The sequence below is a fragment of the Hyla sarda genome, chromosome 3 (assembly GCF_029499605.1).
Source record: "Hyla sarda isolate aHylSar1 chromosome 3, aHylSar1.hap1, whole genome shotgun sequence".
In the NCBI taxonomy this organism is placed as follows: Eukaryota; Metazoa; Chordata; class Amphibia; order Anura; family Hylidae; genus Hyla; species Hyla sarda.
The window spans coordinates 367,433,139-367,449,660 of NC_079191.1; the positions used below are offsets into that span (position 1 = coordinate 367,433,139).

A 16,522-nucleotide genomic window follows, 5' to 3' on the forward strand; every position below is an offset into this window, starting at 1 on the left:
AGAAGGTGCCAAGGTATCTAACCAAGGAGCATGTCGGCTATTTACCATATATTTAATTTGCTTGACAGTTATAGTCCACCAATGGAACCGCAAAATGTGAGCATCTACATAGCTATGACTGGAGCCCTAAGAGTAGAAGGGGCATCCTGAGGATAGTCACACAACATTTTTCTGCACAGGGAAAGGGGGGGTAGTAGGGCTAAGTATACAGCATTGGGGTTGCACTGTTTTCAGAAGAGGCTAATGTAAAATTACAACCACCTGGCCAATAAAAGGTGTAAATATGTGCCCAAATTGCAATCACATCACCTATACAAGAAAGAAATGATACCCGCTTTGTGGAAAAGACAGGAGCTCTAAAGCAGCAGGAGAGAGTAGCCAACATAATGCAATCACTCTGCCACGCAGAAGGTCATGTTTCTTCCTTCTGTAGACAAATACAGATGCCCCTTATAGGAGGAGAGAAATCATCCTATAGAAGGGGAGAAAATGTGAATTCACATCATAAATACTCTCCCTATGGAAGAGGGCTCATGCAAGCATGACAGGTGCGCTACTGCAATGAGGGAATCCTGTATCACACAGGTACTCGGAAAATGTGACAAACTATGCAGGAAGGACAGGCCCCGCATATTGCAAAGAGGAGATCCTGAAGAGCCTAAGCACTCTGCCTATGCAAGAGGGCAACATGACAGACCATGTAGCATAAATGCTTGTCTAAACAAGGCTCTAAACTCCTAATGTTACAATTCATAGTCGTTTACATTTACAAGTAACATTTCCGCTGTGGATTTGCTTTTGCAGATTTTATGCTGTTTAATATAAATAGCTGAACACAGCAGCATATGGAGTACATTTACACATACTTTAAGAGTTGATGCTGCTGTTTTGACATCAATACAATTTCCTTTTCAGTATACCTCACACATCTGGATTATGCAGACACTGAAAGGATTATGACTGAGAAACTGCACAACCAAGTGAATGGATCTGAATGGTCGTGGAAAAATCTGAATACGTTGTGTTGGGCTATTGGTTCAATAAGTGGAGCCATGCATGAAGAGGATGAAAAGAGATTTCTTGTTACAGTTATAAAGGTATGTATGGCTGTTTTAGTTATTGTCTCAGTTGTGATTCTCGTGAGAGTCTCCTAGGACTGTATCCACCTTTTCCAGCCCACCGGAGCACCTGAAAGCTGAACTAAGTTATGCAGGCTAAAGTCAGCAACTGCTGAGCCGAGAAGTTTGTGACTAATCGAATCACTTAAACTTCGCTCATCTCTAATCAGTGGTCCTGGTCCATGTGGTGGGACCTGAACAGATGTGTGTGTTTTAATTTTTCTCTCTCCCCCTTCCCCATGTAGGATCTCCTTGGACTCTGTGAACAAAAACGTGGGAAGGACAATAAAGCCATAATTGCATCCAATATAATGTATATTGTTGGCCAGTATCCCAGATTTTTAAGAGCCCACTGGAAATTTCTAAAGACAGTTGTAAACAAGCTGTTTGAATTCATGCATGGTATGGGGTTTACTTATTTGTCTTCATTCAGCACCATATGTACTGCTATTGAAACACTACATGTACTAATTACATACAATCTCTTTCAGAGACCCATGATGGTGTTCAGGACATGGCATGTGATACCTTTATTAAGATAGCTCAGAAATGTCGTAGACATTTTGTTCAAGTGCAAGTTGGAGAAGTAATGCCTTTCATAGATGAAATTTTAAATAATATTAATACTATAATATGTGACCTTCAGCCACAACAAGTAAGTTTTGTTTCTCCCCCCCTCCCCCCCCCCCCCCCCTATATAACATACATACAAACATAGATATATTTTTGTTGGGTACGACTGTGCAGGTTTTTTTTTTTTTTTTTTTTGCACTGGTGTTTATAATGTCTGATATATATGTAATGTTTTTTTATATTCATTCCTGGTAATTATTAGTGTATATTTTAACTAGTTTAGAGGTATCGATAGGATGTTTTAATTGCTCTGTTGGGTGCAATAGCCCCTTGAACTCGGGGTTAATATAGCAACCGAAAAGAATGTGCTGTGTGGGAAACTGTTTTCTTACACAATAATCACCTTAGACCCTTTGCAGCAAGTTTATATGAAATTTTCTAAGCTAGTGAGGTGAATACCTCTTGGACAATGTGAATGCTCCTTTTTCATCTATCGTGAAGCGGGAGTTAATTATTTCTATAATTTCTCTTCAGGTTCACACGTTTTATGAAGCTGTTGGATATATGATTGGAGCTCAGACAGATCAACCTGTGCAAGAACATTTGATAGAGAAATATATGTTGCTTCCAAATCAAGTATGGGATAGTATTATTCAACAAGCCACTAAGGTAGGGAATGTAACTTTATTTTAGTTACATAATTCTGGTATACAAAAAATATCCTTTCTGTATGTACACCACAAATGTGATCATGTTTTGCTATCATCACTTGCGGTTGCATACCACAAAGCTCTAGACCAGTGATCTTCAACCTGTGGACCTCCCAGATGTTGCAAAACTACAACTCCCAGCATGCCCGGACAGCCGTTGGCTGTCCGGGCATGTTGGGAGTTGTAGTTTTGCAACATCTGGAGGTCCGCAGCTTGAAGACCACTGCTCTCCACTGTTGTCATGGATATCCTGTAGTGAAATCGTCAAATGTATCATTGTCTCAACACAAACCTTTTTTCCATTATACAAGACAGGACTGTTTCCAAATCACCATGCCTGGCAGAGCAGTGTGATATGTATGGCACCCACAACAATCAATAATTTTGTAGGAAAACTTGATGGATATTGGTTTACTTTAATCACCACCAGAGGTGGAAGACTTGGAGTGCTCTTTAAATGGGCACTGTCAGATACCAAAATTTTTGATATGTTGTAAAGCATGCAAAACCAATAGGTTTTGCAATTTGCTTCTAATTAGAGATGAGCGAACTTACAGTAAATTCGATTCATCACGAACTTCTCAGCTCAGCGGTTGCTGACTTTTCCTGCATAAATTAGTTCAGCTTTCCGGTGCTCCGGTGGGCTGGAAAAGGTGGATACAGTCCTAGGAAAGAGTCTCCTAGGACTGTATCCACCTTTTCCAGCCCACCGGAAAGCTGAACTAATTTATGCAGGAAAAGTCATCAACTGCCAAGCTGAGAAGTTCGCTCATCTCTACTTCTAATAGAAAATTTTCAGTATTTCATACTGAAAAAGCCAGTCAAAGAACTGCCCCCCGCCTGCTTGGACACGTACTAGTCCTGCTGTGTCCATGCATCATCACCTATGTCATGGACACACTTCCTTGATTGACAGCTTTGAGTGCAGGGCTCACAGCTGGAGGAAAAATCCTCCCACTGTCAGCTTGTGTCCCGCTACTGTCAGTGAGGACAAGCTGGGAGTTGTAGTTTTGCTAATGCTAGGGGAGATGTGAGCAGACAGCATACTGAGGGATGGGGCGGAGACCTGCACAATGAGGCCACACCCCCTCCCTTTGAGAGGAATTCAGACTAGTGAGCTAAATTAAAAGTGTAATAAAAAAATAAAGGTGCTAGACACATTTGATGTACGTGGTCCAGATTAGATACTGAGTGATATATTAAAAATTGTTTTGTTGGATCTGACTGGTACGCTTTAAATAATTGGATCATCTATGTATGCAAGAGATGACAGAATCTTTTAAAGAGCGAGATGCTCTTTGTAACCACTTCTCAATTATAGCAAAAGATAAGGATCCCAAACAGGGAGCCTCCTCTAATGACAAAAAGAAAAAAATGATTTTGTATAGCAAAATGGCTTCTCTAATTTAGGAACTGAAGTACACTTTAAAATATTAAATATTTTCGGTCAGACATCCAATAATAAACCATAGCATAGTACCTAAAGCTATTGGCTATTCATTTTAATCGAATTTCCTTATTATGAAAGCATTTTTCTGTGTTGCATATTTTGTCAGTAAAACTTGTGTATTTTTACAACAATGACAAGATATAAGAATAAAACAGTCAGCTCTATATTGTGCATGCTCCAGAGGAAGTTGTGTAGTTCTTTTTAGTTTGACCACAGTTCTCTCTGCTGCCACCTCTATCTGTGTCAGGAACTGTCCAGAGAAGGAGCAGATCTCCATAACAAACCTCTTTTCTCGAGTGCATCATTGGGGGACACAGGACCATGAGTATATGCTGCTTGGAGGCTGACGCTAGGTAAAAAAAACGAAAGAAGGTTGGCTCCTCCCAGCAGGATATACCCGCCTCGAGGCTCTGAGCAACTCAGTTTTAACTTGGTGTCAGCAGGAGGCAGACGGGTCTGGAGTTTTCAGACCTGGTCTTATTTAATTTCCCCCCCCAAGTTTGTGTCTAGTTAGATTTTCTCTCTTGTTATTTATTTAGCGTGGGGTGACAGAAGAATGGCACTACATGATCCCCCACTTGCGAGCCAGGGGCATTGCTGGATGGGCAGTTAACCCCTTCTCACCACCACTGTTTTCGGCCTCTCTGTGGGCTTTCCCGATGCGGTGCCGCGTTCCCGCGGTTCAGGCCTGCCTGGGGCCCTTCTCCGCAGCATCCATTGCTTTCCGCTGCGCTTTCTTTACAGCGCCGCACTGTGCTGTGGCTGCCATTCTGCACACCCACTCTCACGTTACAGGCCGGGCCGCGGGCAGGTCACAATTTGAGCCCGCGATTCGGGCCTGGTTATAGCTCCACCCCTTTTTGGCACTGTGTAGCGGGCTGGCTCCCGGCGGCCTCTCATTCTTCAGTGCACACTCCACGACCTCAGTTTCTCCTATCCTGAGGGAGCGCAAGCTGCAGAGGGTCTGGAGTTGTTGTTTCCCCCCCCCCCCCCCCCCCCCAAATTCTTAGCCAATGGGGACAGAGCATGCACTGGGGGCTTGAGCACGCTGCATGGGGTCAGCTGGCCCCTCCTCCGCTCTGGCACAGCATGGTCCTGGACACTTGCAAGCCCAGCTCTACTACATCTCAGCATCTTCAGGACGCATACCGGTCCGGCTCTGCTACATCTCAGCATCTCCAGCTTTACCGGCAGGACCTGCTTCTCCCTGGACACAGGAACCTGGATGACCTCACTCCATGTCTGGTTTTCTGACTTACTAGTGCCCCTTTTTTATGTCCGATCCCACCTCCTGGAAGTCGGGTCCCCGTTCCAACCACCCCTCTGCCAAATACCGGACTCGTAAACTTCCCTCTGCCTTAGGGTGAACCCCCATCCGAGTCTTCTCATGTGGGGGGGTGCGCCTGTCCCTCTTTCGGAACGTTTGGCTGGGGTAAGTTCAGGATGCTTTGGTTTGAGAGGTCGTTTCCCAGGGCTATCTGCAGGGGTGTGGAAATTTAATTGAAAACTACTTGTCCAAGGGACTAAAGCGGTACATAATCTACTTGTCCCTCAAGAAAATCCACTTGTTCTGGTAGATAAAATAATTCTAACCAAAATAGTATGATCCACCCCACTAGACCACCAGGGATGGATATAAGATCCCTTTAGACACTGCTGTCAACTTTAACAGCGGTGATCTAATGGTCTAATAGCGGCCACGGCGATTGCAGCATGCCAGGCTATTAGCGGCGGGAGAGCTGTAGCTAGCTCCTTTTACGCCCGAGGCAAGCCCAGAAAAGTCTAGATGTAACTTTTTGATCACCTTATAAAAAATGTATCATATGAAGTGACCAAAATTGAGCAATTCTGGACTATTTTTTACATTTACACCGTTCACCGTACGGTTTAATGAGCATTATATTTTAATAGTCTGGACATTTCCACATGCAGCGATACCACTTATGTTTATTTTTGTACATTATTTTTATTTAAAGAAAATTGGAAACTTTTATTAGGAAAGGGGCTTATTCACATATATACGCACTTTTTTAAATATTTAAATCACTATTTTTCAGTCTTCATAGGGACTTATGTGGTACTGGGGGGTGTTCTTCTTCTCCAGTTTATGTGGTGCATTTTGTCAGAAAATGCTGGGAGTTGCATTTAGTTACTAGATAACTCCAACTCCCAGCCTGCCCTGATACAGCCTATGGTTCTGTGGGTGTTGCAGCATGTTGCACTGTATAGTAGTACAGTTAAGGTTATAGTGTAACATGCTGGGAGTTGTAGTTTTGGTTTGTCAGCTGCCGAGCCAAAGGATGTGTCAAATAATACTGGGAATTGCAGTTAGTACCTGCAACTCCCAGCATGCCCTGATGCAGCCTATGGCTCTGCAGCTGACCCGAACCAAAACTACAACGCCCAGCATGTTACACTTTAGAATTCTACAGTTTAGGTTATGGTGTAACATGCTGTAAGTTGTAGTTTTGGTTCGGGTGTGTTTGCGTGCATCTGTGGGGCTCTTGGTTGGCGGGTGAGTATGAAGGGGGTTGGATTCTGGTGGTGCAATTAAGTGCGAGTAGCCAAAAGCCACTAAAATAAAAAATAAATTAGATGGCACAACTGGTGGTGGCGGCAGCGCGACCCCCCCCCCCCCCCCCCCCCCCCCCCCCCAGTCCGCTCCTATACAAAACATTCATGCATACACACATCATACATGCACCAGCCACTGCCCCCACATCATACATACACACACCCCCGCCACTGCCCCCACATCATAGATACATCATACACTCACCATACATATGCACACATCATACATACACCTACTGCTGCCCACCCCACATAATATATTACATACATACACACATCACACACAGACAGACATCACACACATTATACATTACATACACATCACACAGACAGACATCATACACATCACACATAAACTCATACCATACATATACAACCACCCTTCCTGCCGCCTGCATTCTCTGCCTCCTCATCTGAGCTGGCCATGAGTGGACCCGCCGGCCGGTGTGAGGTTGCATGGGTTTGAAAATCTCACCTCTCACCGGACGTCCTCTCTCCCCTTCCCCCCCCCCCCCTGCTCTGTGGTTTCCCCCTGCAAACTTCCAACCTCCCTGTGGTAGATTAGGTCCTGGGGAGAAAGAGCAGGGGGAGGGATAGAGCTGTGTACGGGGGAGGGGAGGAGCTGTGTACCGAGCTGTCTACATCCTTTCTCTCACCCTGCTGTGTCTTCTGAGCTGCGTACTCCATACTCCGGGAGGGGTAGTTAAGGGGGCGTGGCTTAATTATGTAACACAAATGTGCGACCTCAGGCTCTGCGGTCAGCTGGGGGCAGCTGCCCCCTCCATACACTCTTAGCGCCGGTGTGAGGTGCAGCCTTGCATCGGCTCCTGCGCCTCACACCGGCATTAAAGAAAAATAAGGGGGAAGTTGGTCTGTCCCTGCTTGCCCGATACAGGGCTAAATCTATAAAAAATTCACCTGCCCAGCGCCCAGAACTACTTGTCCCGGGCGTCGGGCGATAGGATTTCCACATCCCTGTATCTGATAGAATTCTCTTCTATCCCTTAGGGTGAACCCCCATCCGAGTCTTCTCATGTGGGGGGGTGCGCCTGTCCCTCTTTCGGAACGTTTGGCTGGGGTAAGTTCAGGATGCTTTGGTTTGAGAGGTCGTTTCCCAGGGCTATCTGCAGGGGTGTGGAAATTTAATTGAAAACTACTTGTCCAAGGGACTAAAGCGGTACATAATCTACTTGTCCCTCAAGAAAATCCACTTGTTCTGGTAGATAAAATAATTCTAACCAAAATAGTATGATCCACCCCACTAGACCACCAGGGATGGATATAAGATCCCTTTAGACACTGCTGTCAACTTTAACAGCGGTGATCTAATGGTCTAATAGCGGCCACGGCGATTGCAGCATGCCAGGCTATTAGCGGCGGGAGAGCTGTAGCTAGCTCCTTTTACGCCCGAGGCAAGCCCAGAAAAGTCTAGATGTAACTTTTTGATCACCTTATAAAAAATGTATCATATGAAGTGACCAAAATTGAGCAATTCTGGACTATTTTTTACATTTACACCGTTCACCGTACGGTTTAATGAGCATTATATTTTAATAGTCTGGACATTTCCACATGCAGCGATACCACTTATGTTTATTTTTGTACATTATTTTTATTTAAAGAAAATTGGAAACTTTTATTAGGAAAGGGGCTTATTCACATATATACGCACTTTTTTAAATATTTAAATCACTATTTTTCAGTCTTCATAGGGACTTATGTGGTACTGGGGGGTGTTCTTCTTCTCCAGTTTATGTGGTGCATTTTGTCAGAAAATGCTGGGAGTTGCATTTAGTTACTAGATAACTCCAACTCCCAGCCTGCCCTGATACAGCCTATGGTTCTGTGGGTGTTGCAGCATGTTGCACTGTATAGTAGTACAGTTAAGGTTATAGTGTAACATGCTGGGAGTTGTAGTTTTGGTTTGTCAGCTGCCGAGCCAAAGGATGTGTCAAATAATACTGGGAATTGCAGTTAGTACCTGCAACTCCCAGCATGCCCTGATGCAGCCTATGGCTCTGCAGCTGACCCGAACCAAAACTACAACGCCCAGCATGTTACACTTTAGAATTCTACAGTTTAGGTTATGGTGTAACATGCTGTAAGTTGTAGTTTTGGTTCGGGTGTGTTTGCGTGCATCTGTGGGGCTCTTGGTTGGCGGGTGAGTATGAAGGGGGTTGGATTCTGGTGGTGCAATTAAGTGCGAGTAGCCAAAAGCCACTAAAAATAAAAAATAAATTAGATGGCACAACTGGTGGTGGCGGCAGCGCGACCCCCCCCCCCCCCCCCCCCCCCCCCCCCCCCAGTCCGCTCCTATACAAAACATTCATGCATACACACATCATACATGCACCAGCCACTGCCCCCACATCATACATACACACACCCCCGCCACTGCCCCCACATCATAGATACATCATACACTCACCATACATATGCACACATCATACATACACCTACTGCTGCCCACCCCACATAATATATTACATACATACACACATCACACACAGACAGACATCACACACATTATACATTACATACACATCACACAGACAGACATCATACACATCACACATAAACTCATACCATACATATACAACCACCCTTCCTGCCGCCTGCATTCTCTGCCTCCTCATCTGAGCTGGCCATGAGTGGACCCGCCGGCCGGTGTGAGGTTGCATGGGTTTGAAAATCTCACCTCTCACCGGACGTCCTCTCTCCCCTTCCCCCCCCCCCCCCTGCTCTGTGGTTTCCCCCTGCAAACTTCCAACCTCCCTGTGGTAGATTAGGTCCTGGGGAGAAAGAGCAGGGGGAGGGATAGAGCTGTGTACGGGGGAGGGGAGGAGCTGTGTACCGAGCTGTCTACATCCTTTCTCTCACCCTGCTGTGTCTTCTGAGCTGCGTACTCCATACTCCGGGAGGGGTAGTTAAGGGGGCGTGGCTTAATTATGTAACACAAATGTGCGACCTCAGGCTCTGCGGTCAGCTGGGGGCAGCTGCCCCCTCCATACACTCTTAGCGCCGGTGTGAGGTGCAGCCTTGCATCGGCTCCTGCGCCTCACACCGGCATTAAAGAAAAATAAGGGGGAAGTTGGTCTGTCCCTGCTTGCCCGATACAGGGCTAAATCTATAAAAAATTCACCTGCCCAGCGCCCAGAACTACTTGTCCCGGGCGTCGGGCGATAGGATTTCCACATCCCTGTATCTGATAGAATTCTCTTCTATCCCTCGGGATAGTTTTTTTCCGGTCCCACCCTACTCTATCTCCTGTTCTTGCTGCAGCTTTTCAGGTGGCCCTTCGCACCCTCCTATCTCAGGGCGTAATTGTGCTGGTTCCCTCTCGGCAACGGTTTTCGGGGTTCTACTCAAATGTCTTCATGGTCCCCAAGAAGGATGGCAATGTTCATCCCATTCTCAATTTGAAGATCTTGAACAGTCTTGTGCGGCTTCGGCATTTCCGGATGGAGTCCTCAGTCGCCTCCATGGATTTGGGGGGAGCTCCTCTCCTCACTGGACATACTGGATGCCTGCACATCCCTATCTTTCTTGCCCACCAGCGTTTTCTCAGGTTCGCTGTTCCTGTGGGTCATTTTCAATTGGTCACCCTGCCCTTCGGGCTGGCGACTGCACCCCGCGTTTTCACAGATTCTGGCGGCAGTGGTGGTTCTCCTCCATTCTCAGGGTATCCCGATTCCCCCCTATCTGGACGACCTGCTCATCCAGGCACCCTTTCTATTAGGGATCGACCGATTATCGGTTTGGCCGATATTATCAGCCGATAATCAAGATTTTGGGCATTATCTGTATCCGCAATTACCTTGCCGATAATGCACCGCCCCCACCGCGGTATATCGGTATAAGTTATCGGCTATCGGCCCTAAACTTCACCGATTATTGGTATCGGCCGGCCCTAAAAAACGATATCGGTCGATCCCTGCTTTCTATAACCGAATCAGGTCAGCCTCAACATTGCGCTGCAGACCCTCTCCAGTGTCGGTTGGATCATCAACCGTGCGAAATCCAACCTGTCTGTCACAATCCCTGGTTTTTCTCTGCATCCGCTTCGATACAGCGGCTGCTCGTCTCTCTTCCGGAGAACAAGCTCCGGGAGCTCGTCGGGGATTCGCTTACTTCGGCGGCCGGGTCTGATTACCATTCGCACTTGCATGTCTGTTCTTGGCAAGATGGTGGCCTCTATGGAAGCAGTCCCCTTTGCCCAATTTCGGAACTGTCCTCTCCAGTAGGCCATCCTGTCTAATTTGGACAAATCTCCCTGGTCTCTTCACAGTAGGATCCAGCTCCATCTCTGTGTCCTCTGCTCCCTCCTTTGGTGGCTTCGGTCTCCTCTCCTTCGGGAGGGTCGCTCCTTCCTGCCTCTCCGTTGGCATGTCCTGACCACGGACACCAGTCTCCTCGGCTGGGGAGGTGTCTTACAGGACAAAACGGGCCGTTAAACTCTGGAGTCCGGTCTCCCCATCAACGTCCTGGGGCTCTGGGCGATCTTCCTGTGCCTTCTTCACTGGAGTTGCCTGCATCGGGGGCCTTCCAGTCTGGGTGCAGACGGACAATGCCACCGACGTGGCCTACATCAGCCGCTGGGGTGGCACTCGCAGCTCAGTGTCTTAAGATATTCTCTTGGGTGGAACTTCACGTTCCAGCCATATCGTCTGTGCACATCCCCGGAATCGACAATTGGGGGACTGACTTCTTGAGTGGTTCCTTCACCCGGAGGTCTTCTATCTCCTCTCACCGCTGGGGGACTCCAGATGTGGATCTGTTCACGTCTCACCGGAACAGGAAAGTCCCTCGCTTCGTGTCCAGGTTGCGGGATCCCCTGGCACTGGAGGTAGATGCTCTCGTGGTCCCTTGACCCAGGTTCGCTCTCCCCTACCTCTTTCCGCCACTCCCGCTTCTTCACAAGGTCGTCCGGAAACTCAAGGTGGAAGGCATCTAGGCAATTCTAGTGGCCCCGGACTGGCCTCGTCGTGTGTGTGGTACGCGTATGTAGTCAATCTCGTGGCAGATGTTCACTTCAGTCTTCTGGATCATCCCGACCTCACCTAAGGGCCCCTCTGCCACCCCAATTTACTTCTGCTGCGTTTGACGGCATGACGGTTGAAACCATGGTTTTGATGGCTGAGATTCTCTATCCCACCCCCACCCCAAATGAAGCGCTTGAGAAAAGTAGATTTTTGGAGTTACTGTAAATTCTTTCTCTGAGTTTGGGGGACACAGCACCCACCCTTTGGTTTGTGACCAGCCAGTTTCTGCCGCTGTTTTGCAGGGGTGTTATTTTTCTTTGGTCGGTTCCCTTCTTGTTTGGGTTTGTGTCCGGGCTATTCTTTTCTGCTCTGGGACGAAAACTGAGTTGCTCTGAGCCTAGAGGCGTGTATATCTTGCTGGGAGGAGCCGACTTTCTTTTGTTTTTTGCCTAATGTCAGCCTCCTAGCGGCAAGCAGCATATACCCATGGTCCTGTGTCCCCCAATAGAAGCTCAGAAAATGAAATTTTTCGGTAAGTCCAAAAATCTACTTTTGAATCAGACAGTTCCTGTACACAACTTTCTCTGTAGTATACAGCAGCTAAGTACTGGAAAGCTTAAAAGGTTTTAAATGGAAGTAATTTACAAATCTGTAGCTTTCTGGCATCAGTTTATTTGAAGAAAAAAAAATTTTTCCTCTGGAGTTTCCCTTGGAGTCAAACGGGTTACCTAAGTTGTAACCATTTGTAGTAATGTGTAACATTTACATTCACATGTTAGCATTATGTTGCCTTTTACTTGTTTTTTATTTAAACATATTCATGTATTTTTGCACAGAATGTTGATATTTTAAAAGATCCGGAAACCGTGAAACAACTGGGCAGTATCCTAAAAACAAATGTCAGGGCATGTAAAGCGGTCGGTCACCCTTTTGTTATTCAGCTTGGAAGGATTTACCTGGACATGTTAAATGTGTACAAGTGCCTAAGTGAAAATATTTCTGCAGCTATTCAGGCAAATGGTAAGCATGACAACTCATTCAGTTTGTGTTGGGAGTGTAACACCCATTAGACATGGCAATAATTTAATTTTGATATATTTTTTATTTATTTTTTTTGCAGGTGAAATGGTCACAAAGCAACCTCTGATACGAAGTATGAGAACAGTTAAAAAGGAAACTTTAAAACTGATTTCTGGCTGGGTGAGCAGATCTAATGATCCGCAAATGGTAAGTATGTACATTTACTCTTGACACTTTTGTACGTCCTAGTCTAAAAAAACAATCTTAGGCTGGGTTCACACTACGTTTTGTCCCATACGGGAGCGCATACGGCAGGGGGGAGCTAAAAGCTCGCGCTCCCGTATGTGAGCGTATGCGCTCCCGTATGTCATTCATTTCAATGAGCCGACCGGAGTGAAACGTTCGGTCCGGTCGGCTCATTTTTGCGCCGTATGCGCTTTTACAACCGGACCTAAAACTGTGGTCAACCATGGTTTTAGGTCCGGTTGTAAAAGCTCATACGGCGCAAAAATGAGCCGACCGAACGTTTCACTCCGGTCGGCTCATTGAAATCAATGACATACGGGAGCGCATACGGTCACATACGGGAGCGCGAGCTTTTAGCTCCCCCCTGCCGTATGCGCTCCCGTATGGGACAAAACGTAGTGTGAACCCAGCCTAAGTCTATTAATGTGTACCATGTATTTCTTGTTTGGCTCCATTGGGTTACACAGGATTGGGTATATCTTGCTTCCACTAGGAGGCTGACACTAGGCATTAATAAAAAAAAGTTGGCCCCTCCTGGTAGAATATACCCCGCCCACTGACTGAGTTAATCAGTTTAAGCTTAGTGTCAGTAGGAGGCAGACACAGGTCTGGAGCTCTCCAGACCTGGTCGTCTTTTTATTTTATCGTTTTAGTTTAAAAAAAAATAAAATAAATTCTCTCCTTTTATTTTATCTAGGTTGGGGCAACAGGGGCATGGCGCTGCCTAATTCACACTCACAACCCCCCCTCCCCCACTTGCGAGCAAGGGGCACGGCCCATAAAGTATGCACCGTTAACCCCTTCTCGCCACCGACCAGCGCTAAGGTATGTGCCCTGTGTCTGGTACCCCTCTTGCCCCTGCTCGCCCCACTATTACAGCCTGGTATGATGTAAGTGGCACCAGGCTGGTTGAAGAGGTGAGTATATGGGGACCTCTTCCCTCTTTCTAGGTAAGTATGCCCCCCCTCCCTTTGGGCTGCTAGGGATTTCTTTTTTAGTTCTTTTTTCAGTCTGCACTCCACACCCTCCTGCAGGGGGTCATTGTGCCAGTTCCGCCCCAGGAACGCTTTTTGGGCTTCTATTTGAACCTATTTGTCCCCCTAAAAAGGGGAATTGTTCGTCCGATTCTCTGAAGCTCCTCAATCTGTACTTGCGCCTACGGCACATCCGAATGGAATTTCTCCGTTCTGTTGTGGCAACCATGGACTAGGGCGAATTCCTGTCTTCGGCGGACATCCGGGATGCCTACCTTCACATGCCTATTTTTCAGGCACTCCAACGGTTTCTGTGGTTTGCCGGCAGGTCATTTTCAGTTTGTGGACCTTCGGGCTGACCACGGCCCACAGGGTCTTCGCCAAAGTCATGGTGGTGGTGATTGCCGTTCTCTGCTCTCGGGGGGGGGGGGTTGTATGTTGGTGCTCCCTTATCTGGACGACCTGTTGATCAAAGCTCCGTCCTTTGCTCAAAAACAGGAGTCTCCACATCACTCTTCAGACCCTGACCAATTTCGGGTGGTAGATCAACCGGGAGAAATCAAACCTCTCTCCGCCCAGTCTCTGGTCTACCTGGAGCTTTGCTTCGACATCGAAAAGGCTCTGGTTCTGCTTCCACCGGACATGTGGAGTGCTCTTCTGTCTAGGATCTGCCCATTGCGCCGCACGGTACCAGTGACCATCCGTTCGTGCATGGAAGTGTTGGGCAGGATGGTCATGGGGGCCATGAAAGCTGTTCCTTTTGCTCAGTTCCGGTGTCTCCCTCTTCAGTGGGCCATCATGTCTCTGTGGGACAAGCCTCCTCGGTCCCTCCACCGCCGGATCCATCTGCCCCCCACGGCTTGCCAGTTGCTCCTTTGGTGACTCTGCTCTCCAACCCCTTCGGGAGATCTCTCTCCGCTTCCTTTCTTGGAAGGTGTCTTTTTCTCATTGCTGTGACCTCCATCCGGTGGGTGTCTAAATTGGTGGCTCTCTCCTGCCAAACCCCCTCTCTTTTCCTTCACCAGGACAAGGCTGTGCTTCGGCCGGTACCATCTTTTCTGCCGAAGTGGTCTCTCTTTTCATCTGATTGAGGATATCGTCCTTCCCTCCTTCTGCCCGACTCGGTCTCACCCTAACGAGCTTTCTCTCCACAACTTGGACATCGTCAGAGCTCTGCGTGTCTATCTCTCGGCCCCCTTTTCTTTCGACACTCTGATTTAGGAAGGCCGGCGCATGTGGCTTCTAAGGTGACCATATCCCGGTGGATCGAGTCTGCCATATCGGACACCTGTCGTTCTAAGGGGAAGACTCCTCCTGTCCAAGTTAGGGCATACTCCACCTACTTTGTTGGGGCCTCCTGGGCAGTTTTCAACAGCGCTTCAGCCCTGCAGGTGTGTAACGCAGCCACTTGGTCGACTGTACACATGTTCACAAAGTCCTACCAGGTGCACACTTCAGTGTCTGCTGATGCCGGTTTTGGTGTAAAGTGTTGCAGGCGGCGGTGGCGTGTCCATCCGCCTGAGTCTCTCTAGCTGGGTTCTGATCTCCCACCCCGGGGACTGCTTTGGTACGTCCGACGGTTCCTGTGTCCCCAATGGAGCTGAACGAGAAAAGTAGATTTTTTTTATTTTTACACTTACTGTAAAATCTTAGAGTATCCATTGGGGGGGACACAGCACCCCCCCCATTGGTTATTAGTTTGTTGACCTGACAGACTATTTCCTGTCTGTGGGTTTGTTCGGTTGACTTTGTTTTTATTAAATTTTTTTGTTCTGGATCTTTTTTGGACTCTGTAGTGATTTTGTTGGTTTCCTCCTAATGCTTTGGGAGTAAACTGACTAGCTCAGTGGGGTATATCCTGCCCGGAGGGGCCAACTTTTTTTTTAGCTAATTCCTAGTGGCAGCCTGATATACCCACGGTTCCTGTTTCCCCAATGGATCCTCAGAGAGATTTTACAGGAAGTATAAAAAAAAATCTACCTTTTGTGTTAATTATTTGGTACTTTCACTTTTATATTTTGCAATTAAATCTCTGCATGGACTGACCATTTTACTTCTTGGCGGCTGCTCATTTCTGTTCATTAGGAGACAGTGTCCTGCTCTGTCTCCATAGCACCTTTCTTCAGGGCTGTAGACTGTAACTTGATTTTACAGAATTCTATCCTGTACTGGAGACAGGACGCTCTGTCTCCTAATGAATAGCTATGAGCATCTCCCAGCACTGCTGGTTCGTGCAGCATTTTAAGCCTGTCGTACACTACGGAGGTAAACTATAGTGAGGGGGTTTGATGCCAGTCATCCTTCTGGTCAACTGTATTTTAACAAGTCGTCTTACAACTTATTTTATGCAGAACATTAATCTAACTTGTACCCCCAGTCATAAGTTGCGAAGAGAGGTATCTAACATAGCCGACAAGTTGTTCCAAATTTGTTTTCATATGCCATTTAAAAACTTGAATAATTTTGCCATACTGTAAAATGTGTCCTACAAGAATTAATACATAGCAGGTCTCCAAACTGGTCTACCATGTATTTTTCAACCCAATTCTCAAACAATTTGCTTGTACAGTGTTTTGTATAAGTGACTTATCAAAATGACCCTAGTAAATGTTTTAAATATGGTTTTCTAATTTTTGTATTAAGGTTGCCGAAAACTTTGTCCCCCCTTTGTTGGATGCTGTTCTTATTGACTACCAGAGAAATGTTCCTGCTGCCAGGGAACCCGAAGTACTAAGCACAATGGCCACTATTGTAAATAAGCTTGGAGGCCATATTACAGCTGAAATACCTCAAATATTTGATGCTGTTTTTGAATGCACATTAAATATGATAAACAAGGTAAATGGCCCTTTCTCTGCATAGCTATTTAATTGTG

General features: G+C 46.7%; 1 protein-coding gene across 2 annotated transcripts in view; it reads left to right on the forward strand.

Annotated features, from left to right (window-relative positions):
- XPO1 (exportin 1) overlaps positions 1-16,522 on the forward strand; it is a 93,815-nt gene that overhangs the window by 61,403 nt on the left and 15,890 nt on the right. For both annotated transcript variants that reach the window (XM_056567744.1, XM_056567743.1), the window contains 7 exons: positions 916-1,097; positions 1,364-1,520; positions 1,610-1,773; positions 2,226-2,360; positions 12,244-12,427; positions 12,528-12,634; positions 16,291-16,485. In XM_056567744.1, coding sequence (XP_056423719.1) covers positions 916-1,097; positions 1,364-1,520; positions 1,610-1,773; positions 2,226-2,360; positions 12,244-12,427; positions 12,528-12,634; positions 16,291-16,485 — 1,124 coding nt within the window. The remainder of the gene's footprint in view (positions 1-915; positions 1,098-1,363; positions 1,521-1,609; positions 1,774-2,225; positions 2,361-12,243; positions 12,428-12,527; positions 12,635-16,290; positions 16,486-16,522) is intronic.